The sequence below is a fragment of the Prosopis cineraria genome, unplaced genomic scaffold (genome assembly GCF_029017545.1).
Source record: "Prosopis cineraria cultivar Desert tree isolate PC_DT_omini unplaced genomic scaffold, ASM2901754v1 PC3, whole genome shotgun sequence".
Taxonomy (NCBI): domain Eukaryota; kingdom Viridiplantae; phylum Streptophyta; class Magnoliopsida; order Fabales; family Fabaceae; genus Prosopis; species Prosopis cineraria.
Window position 1 is genome coordinate 39,911,162 of NW_026555334.1, and position 11,300 is coordinate 39,922,461.

An 11,300-nucleotide genomic window follows, 5' to 3' on the forward strand; every position below is an offset into this window, starting at 1 on the left:
AATCTTTAGAATCCTGACATTCAATTTTTACAATATTTTTTCCCGTCTAAAAGTTACTTAGTTAATATCAAATAATTAAATCCTAATTATTGGATTGATGTGAATATGAGGAGTAGATCTGATTGGAGTAAAATTTTTCCCGTGACTACTTGGTAGTGTGGCAATGATTTTGGTGTAATAAAGCCTTATTTGATTGTGATTTTGTGATGCCTGAAAACCCTGCAGGCATTATAAAACATTTTGTCTGGGAATTGGATAATTTAATATGTGGTGGATTATCTATTATTTTTTAAAAAAAACTGTTATTAATGTTAGATGGTCTTGTCCTCCCTTAGGGTGGTTAAAATTGAATTTTGATGGTGTGGCAAAGAGTAACTTATGTATGGCTAGGTGTGATAGTCTGCTAGGGAATAATCATGGACACTAAGTGGCTAGATTTTGCAAGAAAATTGGTGATTGTTCTACTATAAATGCTGAATTATAGGGTGTTCTTTGGGATGTAAGGTTGGTAAAGGAGCTGTTAATGAAAAATTTAATCATTAAAGGAGATTTAGCTATTGTCTTATTAATGTTGAAAAATGCTTGGGTGGAGAAGAAATCTAATAGTATATTTCTTGATGATATATGTAGAGTTCTTGATTTCTTTAGAAGTATTGTTTTTTGTCACACACACACATATATAGAGGGAAGGCAACCAACGTATGAATTGACTTGCTAATTACAGTTTTTTACATAATTTTTTGTTTATTCATTTGTAGGATCCTCTCCATTCTTTACAGAGCTTACTGTATAATAACCCTTTGGGCGTTGCTCACTCAAGAAGAGTTTTAGTAATGGAATAAAGTAGAGTTTTGCCACATTCACCAAGAAAGAAAGAAAGAAAGAAAGAAAGAGATTCAAATAGTGAAACTGTGAGAGCGATACATGCGCGCGCATGAAGTTACGGTCACAATGCTTCCACGTACATAAGTTTCAAGAGTATATTTTGAAGCATAATTAATCCTTTCCACGAAAATTCAGAAAGTTTTGAATAGAATTTCTCCCTTGAAACAACCCACCAAAGTGATAATAATGAAATACAATTATTAAGAAATGATTTTATTTTAAAAATCTAATATATTATATCAACAATTAGCGTAATAAATAAATAAATGTATATAACTATATATAGCAATATACAAGTACAAGATATGTTATGATGTCAAACGGCTCGCTTGTATCAAATGTACTACACCCTTAGGTAGGGGTGTTCATTCCGAACCCGTCCCGATTGGCCTGGTATCGTCCCGATCATATCGGGACGGGTCTTGTCCCGGCCCGAAAATAATCGGGACGGGACTTTACGGGACGGGACAAGAAAGGAGTGCGGGACGGGACGGGACACGGGATTACCATCGGGACGTCCCGTCCCGTCCCGAATATTATATATATTATTTTTTATTTTAAATATATTAATTATATCAACATAATCTATACTTATATTAATTATATCAATTATAATTTTAATACTTGTAATTCTTATTTAAAACTAAAGTTGTTTTATATTGATAATTTTAATGGCATGGAGTAATCATGGTGATATCTTTTTTTATAATATATTAATTATATTAATATAATTTATTCTTATATCTATCTATTTAATAAATTTTCTTTATAACATATTTCTTACTTATTTTTAGAAGAGTAATTGGCTTAATACATCTTCACTAAAGAAGAAGAACAATTATTTAATGTTGTGTTTGATTTGCCTGTTGTTGCTAATCTTATAGCATAAAGATCACTTGCATTTTTTATTATAATATGTAGTTGTGATTAATATAATTCAATAATTGATTTTAAATTATTGTTATTTATGTACTTGCGTTATTTTGATTTTAAACTTAATAAATTATATAATTTAAAATTTTAAAAAACATTATTATTCAAATTTTTTTTTCACATTATTCCATTTATCGGGACGGCGGGACGTCCCGATCTTGTCCCGGTCCCGTCCCGACTCTTAACGGGACGGGACGACTTTCGGGACGGGACGGGACACGGGACCAAAATTCAGTCCCGATATTTTTTTCGGGACGGGACACAGGACGGGGGTGTCCCGATCCCGTCCCGTCCCGTGAACACCCCTACCCTTAGGATTAATTATCTTGCCTCTAAAGGATTGGATGGGAGGTTGCGGTGGCATTTCATTGCTTTCCCCTTTGTTCATGCTTTACCTTAGCATCACCTTCCGAATTCTTCCAAATTAAAATCCCTCTCTTTTAATTATAAATGCACACACAACACGCACCAGCCAACCCGCAACTTGAAACATTAAATAATCCCCACATAACATTTGCTGCAGGGTGACACTTTACACCACTTAGAACCCCTTTTTACACAGCTTGAAAGTAATTTTACTTTTTACATTGTTCAAACATCCGGTGTAAAAAATCAAACATATAACAGATACGTGATAAGTAAAAAAGAAGGCACTTTTTACACCAATAATCTTTATAACCGGTGTTTGAATTTACAAATAAAGTATTTTCATCTTCATATGAATTACGTAATATAAATTTATTGAAATTAATTTGAAATTCCAGTCCTTGATTTCCTGGCGCAGTCTGAGATTTAGAAAGTTCATTATTCTAACTGTGTCACGATCAAGACTAAAATTAAAAGTAAAGATGACCATTTAACAATTACTACAAAAAATAAGGTTTCTCGAAGTTTAAACATTGAAGCCACTCCTCTAGCTTTTAATATGAAGTGAAAAGAAATGGCAGGGAAAGGTAGCTCGGAACCACAAGCGGTCCCACAAAGAACGTAGCGGATGGATTCCATATAGAGAGAGTTTCAATAAAATTTTCTCAACCATACTGAATTACATATAAAGCTCATAAATTTTTAAAATTTTATTATAGTCTGAGGTATTAATTTAACATTAAATTTTTTAAAAAAATGATAAAATTACTCTTCATTTAAATTAATATCAAGACCATCCTACTTCACTTGTTTATTTTTCTAAAATAAAATAAAATAAAAGTCTAATAATAAATAAGTGAAGTAAAATAATGAATAATTAAAATAGGATAATTAACAATAATATGTAAGTAAATAAATAATATACAGTATAAAAAATAACAAGTTGTCTAAAGATCATTTAAATACTTAAAATGAAAATAAGTTAAATAAGACAATTAATAATATTTTATAAATAAATAAATAAATATAGTATGATAATTAATAAGTGAAATAGGAAAGTTTTGATAGTAATTTAAAGTAGAGGTAATTTTGTCATTTTTCTTTAAAATTTAATATTAAATTATTATCCTGGACTATGTTGAAATTTAAAAATTTAAAAATTTTAAATGTAAATAAGTTTAATTAAGGGTTCTTTATTGACATTCTCCCTTCCATATAACCACCGGACCCGCTAGTGGGCTCGTGCTATTCTCTCCAACGCCTTTGGGTTCGTCGGGGGAGGAAGGACGGAAAGTGGAACAGCAACTGTCGAATTTCGAAATAAAAGGGATTTGGCGAATATTGATTCATCACTGGCCTCTTCTATCTTAGTTTTCCTCGGGATCCAACAAGAACGCGAAAGTGTGAGAAAATCCGGGATGAGCGATGGGGATCCCTCAAGCAATGGATTTTCTCAAGGACAGAGCAGCATTTGTGAGGGATTCACTGCATAAGAGCCAGACCATTACCGACAACATGGTCGCCATTCTCGGTTCTTTTGATCACCGCCTCTCCGCCCTTGAGACCGCTATGCGTCCTACTCAGGTGGACTTTCCTCTTCCTCTGTTTTCTTTTCCACCCATCAATGTAAGGTGCTGTGAAACGTCTATACAGAATGCTCACAATCAATTATTGATTTCCTCGCTTGAAACAACGTTTATTATGTGGTAAAGCATAAGGAGGTGTACTAACAAGTTTTTCTTCCCCATTGTATTGTTAATCCCTGTTTTTCTTTCTTTCTCGAGCTAAGATGATCTGGCGATTTCAGTTGGATAAAGAGTGACTTGGGTTTTACCTCAATTTTCCTTTTCCTTAATGCATTCTGGCATTTGGTAGATAAAAACACACTCGATTCGAAGGGCGCATGAAAACATTGACAAGACACTAAAAGCTGCTGAGGTCATCTTGATGCATTTCGACCTGTCCCGCAAGGTAGGCCTCTATTTTTGTTTGCATGTAATTTACTTACCCCCAACACACACACACACACACTCTCTCTCTCTCTCTGTATACGCACCCCAATCCCGCAAGTTAAAGCCTCTGTTTTAATATATGCCTGTATGTTGCAATTGATGGCCTTTAAAACAGTCTTTTATCATAATACTTCTATTTTTTCCAGCGATGAATTTGACGGACATTTAATTTCCTTCTCCCCCTTTTCAAGGTTCCATGTATTCGTATTAAAGTCGCTTAATATCTTCCACTTCATAATAAAAATTCAGTACTGAGCTTCCCACTTATCCATTTTGGCATTAGTCATCTTCAATTTGCATCACTTATTCAAACCACTGCACTAGAGGGACGATCGATGAGTACTATTTATTTTTTTCCTCATGACTTTCATTTCAATCTTCTTAGTAGCTAAATGCTACAAGTTTTGCTGATTTTTAATCCAAATTCAATATTAGGCGGAGGCAAAAATATTGAGAGGGCCACACGAAGATCTTGAAAGCTATTTAGAAGCAATTGATCAGCTTAGATCCATTGTTAATTTCTTCAGCAACTATAAGAGTATGAAAAATACAGATACCGTCCTGAATCATGCGAACAATTTACTTTCTAAAGCTATCTCGAAGTTGGAAGACGAGTTCAGAAATCTCTTGACAAATTACAGGTCACATTTCTCAGATTTACGTAATCTATCTTTCTCTTTCCTATCCTCTCCCTGCACGCATGCTGATTCATATGTGTTTCGTTCCGTGTCTCTAAAATTTTTTAAGCTGGAAAGAACCGAATGATAAAGGAAAGATGTGATAAAGACTTTAGACGAGGACCAAATGTATACATTCTGTTACTTTCGCTTGTTTTTGTTTATGTGTTGATTTTTTTGTGGTTGAATTTGGCCATGAAACTTTAAAGTTAATTGCCATCAGGAGGATTCCTTGTCACAAACACACACACACACACACACACACACACACACACATTAATTATAAAAAAAAGTTGATTGGTCTTCGGTTTTCGATTCTAAAGGCACTCAGCATGATCATTGTTCATCTGCAACTCATTGCAAAATTCCAAATTGTAGTTTAATTTACTACATATTAGTGCCTATTGAACTTTGGCGAGAACAGGTAAAACCTCATTTATTTATTTCTCACTTATAAAATAAGCTATCTTCTTCATATGAATGTTGGTTCCTATGTAAATCTCACTTTAGAAACTGGAATGATAGCTGGTGTATTATTGGATCCTAAAACGTCTATCATGACAAAATTTTAAACAAAATGAGTGTGAATATCAGCAAGCCTGTGGAACCTGATCGCCTTTTTGACTGCTTGCCAAACTCTCTGAGGCCATCAACTACTGGACAACAAGGCGAGGGTGGTGGCAAAAGTCATTCTGAAAGCCAGAAAAATACCCTGGAAAAGCCTGTTTTCACACTTCCAACCTTGATTCCACCCAGAGTTCTGCCTTTGCTACATGATTTGGCACTACAAATGGTTCAAGCTGGCCATCAGCAACAGCTTTTTCGAATTTACAGGTAACTTCGTCTCTTCTTGTCCATTTAATAAAATGAACCTTACTTCTTTTCAAGTTGAATCTGGGGGACCTCTTGTCACAGAGTTAGGATATCTCCTCTTTTTCTTGTCCGATTCTTTTTTCGCCAGACTCTTTCCAAACTAGTTCCAAGCAAATTTTCACTGCATAAAAGTATATATATTTACACATACACATACACATGCGTACAATGAATTAGATTGATAAAATTAACCTTAGAAAAGCAAAAAATCATGACTAGTAAATTTTTGTAATTACAAAAAATCATGTTTAATTGTAAAAAGTCTGTCCATGCACTTCTTCCAAATTCTATTTAAATATAGTAATTTTGTGATTCAAAATATGCAGGGACACCCGTGCTGCAGTCCTGGAACAGAGCCTTAGGAAGTTAGGTGTAGAGAGGCTCAGCAAAGATGACGTTCAGAAAATGCAGTGGGAAGTTTTGGAGGCTAAGATTGGAAATTGGATTCACTACATGCGGATTGCTGTAAGGATGAATATAATATTCCATGTTAATTGCTCTGGACTTTTTTTTCACGCATCTTCCTATTTTTGCTTGAACAGATCAAATTGCTATTTTCTGGGGAGAAGAAAATCTGTGATCAAATATTTGAGGGGGTTGAATCTTTGAGATCTCAATGTTTTGCTGAAGTTACTGCTAACAGTGTGGCTATGCTTCTTAGTTTTGGAGAGGCTATTGCAAAAAGCAAAAGATCTCCAGAAAAATTATTTGTTCTGCTGGATATGTATGAGATAATGAGAGAACTTCAATCGGAGGTATGGTCAGTTTATATTTCAAGACCACAGTTTTCATAGTTTCTGTTCAGGTTTTCATTCCGAATCTAATGACACTAACTGCAAGAGGTCTGACAAGGGATTGAGACTCAAGATATCAATATTGTTGTTATTTTATGCTTTTAGCTATCTATTAGGATTTCACGATTCCCCAGACCTCAGATGGGTATGAAGAAAATGTGTTATTCCTAGACAAATGAATCCACAAATTAAGAACTTTTCCTAGACCAACCAACCAAATGAAAGCAAAGAGGGAGGTAAAAAACGGTGATTTGACGATGAAGACTATTGATTTTAGTAACATCTATTATAAAATTTACACCATGGAATTGGAGCACAATATAATAAGTAGTTGCTAAAGCCTCTACCTTTAGGTTGGCCTCATGCCGGTGGTAAGCTTATGCCTGACACATTGACAGGAAAGAGGTGAAGTGATATTGGTTTTAGGTTAGGGATGTGGTTTGAGAGTTGAGACGCTTACCTCCTACTTTGAAGCTTACTATTTTTTTAATGTATTTTTTTCTCTTTTCTATGTTCATGGTGTATGGGAGGCAGATTGAGACAATTTTTGGAAGCAAAGCTTGCATGGAAATGCGGGATACTGCATTGAGTTTGACCAAGCGGCTAGCTCAGACAGCCCAAGAAACGTTTGGTGACTTCGAGGAAGCAGTTGAGAAGGATGCCACTAAGACTACTGTACTAGATGGAACTGTCCATCCTCTAACTAGCTACGTGATCAATTACGTGAAATTTCTCTATGAGTAAGTGATCAGTTTGCCTTTAGGTTTCTTGGAGCTGCCATTTGTTTGTTTGATAGATTTATGTCTTTATGCATATATGTCCCCTTTTCCATTTCCTTTTTTTTTTTCCTGTTAGCGGCTTTCTGCTATAGTTTTCTTCATGTCCATAACTCATAAAATATGGCAGTTGACCCAGGGTTATGTACACTCTTCTATTTTTCTTAATTTTTACTCGTTATGCAATTTTGAAAATATTCGCCTCCTGAAAATAATGTTTGTTTCCTGTTTAGGGGATTTAAATCCTTGCATATTGTATTTGAAATTCGGGCATGCTTTCTCATTCATTCCAGCTATGGTAGCCTTTTCCCTTCATTCCCTCGTGATTTTGTTGATTGAGAGGATTGTAAATCATCGACTCACTTCTCCCGTTTTATACCTTGCCTTTTCCAGTTCTATTTGTAGTTGAGTTTTTAACTTGTTTTTTCCTCCCCGCGGACACCGAATGTGCACAGTTATCAATCAACTTTGAAACAACTTTTTCAAGAATTTGATGCTGGTGATCCAGAAGAGCAGTTAGCATCTGTAACAACAAGAATTATGCAGGCACTTCAAAATAATTTGGATGGAAAATCAAAACAGTATAAGGATCCTGCGTTGACCCAGTTGTTTCTTATGAATAATATCCACTACATTGTCAGATCCGTAAGAAGGTTTGTTGAATAAAAGATTGGAAGGTTCAGTTTCTATCCGGATCCGTTGTCATTCTGAATACTGTACTTGCAGGTCAGAGGCAAAAGAAATGTTGGGGGATGACTGGGTGCAGATACACAGAAGAATTGTGCAGCAGCATGCAAATCAGTATAAAAGAATCTCGTGGGCAAAGGTTAATTTATCAAATTTATGAATGTTTGTGATGCAGCATCTCTTTCTTTTTTTTTGGTTACTCTCTCTCTCTCTCTCTCTCTATGTATGTATATATATTATGAGCATAAATTACATAATTGACCTCTTGGTTCATATCTAGATATATATCTTCACTACGCTTCTCCTCTAAGGAGGTCTTGAGTGCTGGAAATTTGAGAAGAAACTGACACTTTTGCTCCTTGGTCTGATATATTAACTTCCCGATTTATTTTTAATTATTTTTATTTATGTTGATTGATCTGTATGGGAAGGTTGTTCATTTGTATATTGTATGGTCAATGATTGAATTTTTTGAAATTATATCGCCATACAGTTGTGGTACCGAAGGAACCAAAATGTTAGTTTTTTATACTTCGTCATAGAATGCATTCTTATCAAAAAATGCTATTGTTTCTTATATAAAATTATGCTGGCTCATTGTTTTTGAGTTGTATGGCAACATGTTTGTTGATTCTACTTGATGTCTCGTGGGATAATGATCAAGCTGCTTATTGTATTTACTGGTTTAGGATTGCAGTCCTTATCCCTTAAAATGGGCATTATGATGATAATTAGAATAATGTTGACTTTACCTGAGGCTGGATGACAAAGGTCGACACAGTCAGTAACTGCGGATTTATGATCCTGCAGATATTACAGTGCCTCACTGTCCAAGGAGCTAATTCATCAGGTGGGGGTGGAGATAGCAATAGTGGAGTTTCCAGAGCTTCAATAAAAGATAGGTTCAAGACTTTTAATGTTCAATTTGAGGAGCTCCATCAAAGACAATCTCAATGGACAGTTCCTGATAGCGAGTTGCGCGAATCTCTAAGGTTGGCCGTTGCTGAAGTGCTTTTGCCCGCCTATAGATCTTTCATTAAACGTTTTGGGTACGTTTTTATGAGGATGTATTTTGTTTCCACTCTTCTAACCCATCTAAAATACACCCCACTGCTTGTTTATGATATTGTATTTTAAACTTTCAGGCCTATGATAGAGAATGGCAAAAATCCTCAGAAGTACATAAAATACTCTCCCGAGAATCTTGAGCAAATGCTGGGTGAATTTTTTGAAAGCAAGACATGGAATGAACAAAAGCGGTGAATAGTAGCACACTTCATGTTTTAACATTCTAGGCGCTTAGTTACTACGATTGATCAGTAATAATGTAGTCATCAAATTGTCCCTTGTTCGTTCCCTGTTATCCTTATCCGCCATGGTAGTGCCAATCTTCTTTTTGGCCATGAAATATTCCTTTATCATTAACAGCATCACAATCAATTTACTATACAATGTATGACATCACTGTCAGCGCCTAACACTGTAACTAAAATTAGGATATGATCTCTACGCACAAAAATAAAAAGATATGACACAAAAGACAAGCGAGCACAACAAATAATAGCAACATATGAATGAACACACAGGATCAAGCATCAATCAACTCCTACGCGAGTATTGTGACAGCATGCCTTTTGCATGCCCAAATCAATTAGACAAAACCAAACGGTGTGGTAGTTGTGAATCTTGCTTGTCCATGCCCAACCCTTTTGTGGCATGATGTTACGTCTCACATTAAAAAGACTTTTGCTTGTCCATGCCCAACACATTAAAAAAATAAAAGTAAAAACAATATGATTAAAGGAAAAAGGTGAGCACATTCATAAGGGGGAGGGGTAATTTAGTTTATGAAATTAAGAATCATAACTCATGATATGTTTGAATGGTGTAATGATTTCTATATTTGTAATGTGTATTAATGAGTTTTATCATACTTGTCATGGGTAAAGTGATTTAGTTCATTTTTATTTAAATTTTTTCAATCTATTATATTTAATTTATTTTTAGTAACTAAACGAGACATAAATATTTTACTTGATTGTTATAAATATCTTTATATTACTTTAAAAATTCTTATTTAAAAATCAAAATACTTATATCTATATTATAAAATGTTGAAATATACATTATAAATATGCCCATACTTATATCTTAAAATTTCAAAAATTTTTCGTATTACCATATCATGCTTTATTGTATTAGATACTCATACCCATATTTATACTACTATTTCCACTCATACTAATCAAAAGGAGAGATAATATTGCTTAGAGTGTAATACCTCAACATCCTCTTAAGTCCAACACATAGACCAGTCAAGAACACTAAGACATTTATTAATTTATTTTCGATGAAGGTTATAATCTTTTAACATTCGATCGTCTAGAACAGTTAAAATTTTAAGCCTCCTAATAGTGTACATTTGCTAAACTCATTAATTTTATATTTTGGAAAATGAAGACTCAAATGGTTCCTCGTCTTGTAGTGTTCTTTCCAGATCTGATTCCATAAATTCTACTTCCCAAAACAAACTCGTTCATCCAGGCGAGAAGCAACTCTTTCTTATATTATAATCAGTTGATCACCAGCGCGTTACACGAAATGTCATTTTTATAAATTCTCTTAAGTGTTAAACAACGGTAATTAATACATACTAAGTAGTTATACGAGTAAAACAATTAAAAGAAATAACTTCTTGATCAATAAATAATAGTATGTAATAACCCAAACAAAGAAAAAGATAGGGGAATAACATGATCATAAATAAATTTTAAACACAAATAAAATGGATGCAGCAATTTGTTACACAAAATAAAGAAAGATAGATAAAAATTTTTAAAAAAAAAATTAGAAGTACAAGACCTCAAGGAATGGGTGGTTGCCATACTTAAATTAGATTATTAAAAATCTCTTTATACTTCACTCTTCTAGTTTTTTTTTTTTACAGCACTTCTAACGTATTTCATCAAAATTAAAAAAAAACTTTAAAATGTATTAACTTTATTTAAAAATTTAATAATTTTTTAATGTTGTCTCTATTAAATATACATACTTTAATAATATATTTTATTTTTTTAATATTCAATGAAGGTCAAATAAAAAAATTTACAATAAAAATTTAATAAAATGACTTATAAATAAAATAAAAAAAAATCTTCTCTCTTTATATTTTAAACAAGACCAGAGAGTGTAGCATGTCCAGAGGAGAAACTCTTTCTTATATTATAAATTATAATAGAACATGTAGAGCATATTTTAAAGAGTAGAAGACAACATGCTGCCAAGTGCCAATCATTT

At 33.7% G+C, this 11,300-nt stretch overlaps 1 protein-coding gene across 1 annotated transcript; it reads left to right on the forward strand.

Annotated features, from left to right (window-relative positions):
• The first annotated feature begins 3,491 nt into the window (after positions 1–3,491).
• Positions 3,492–9,455, forward strand: LOC129307323 (exocyst complex component EXO70A1-like). The gene is made up of 11 exons (XM_054948259.1): positions 3,492–3,768; positions 4,060–4,155; positions 4,632–4,837; positions 5,468–5,707; positions 6,073–6,211; positions 6,289–6,501; positions 7,075–7,280; positions 7,772–7,969; positions 8,043–8,142; positions 8,814–9,052; positions 9,149–9,455. The coding sequence occupies exons 1-11, from the start codon at positions 3,610–3,612 to the stop codon at positions 9,264–9,266; spliced, it is 1,914 nt and encodes a 637-aa protein (XP_054804234.1). The 5' UTR covers positions 3,492–3,609; the 3' UTR covers positions 9,267–9,455.
• Positions 9,456–11,300: the final 1,845 nt, after the last annotated feature.

Bases quoted from the DNA above. Each gene is read 5' to 3' on its own strand.
- LOC129307323 (XM_054948259.1), top strand. From the start codon at position 3,610: ATGGGGATCCCTCAAGCAATGGATTTTCTCAAGGACAGAGCAGCATTT. The intron at 3,769-4,059 runs GTGGACTTTCCT...GGCATTTGGTAG, and splicing joins CCGCTATGCGTCCTACTCAG to ATAAAAACACACTCGATTCG. The intron at 4,838-5,467 runs GTCACATTTCTC...TGTGAATATCAG, and splicing joins AATCTCTTGACAAATTACAG to CAAGCCTGTGGAACCTGATC.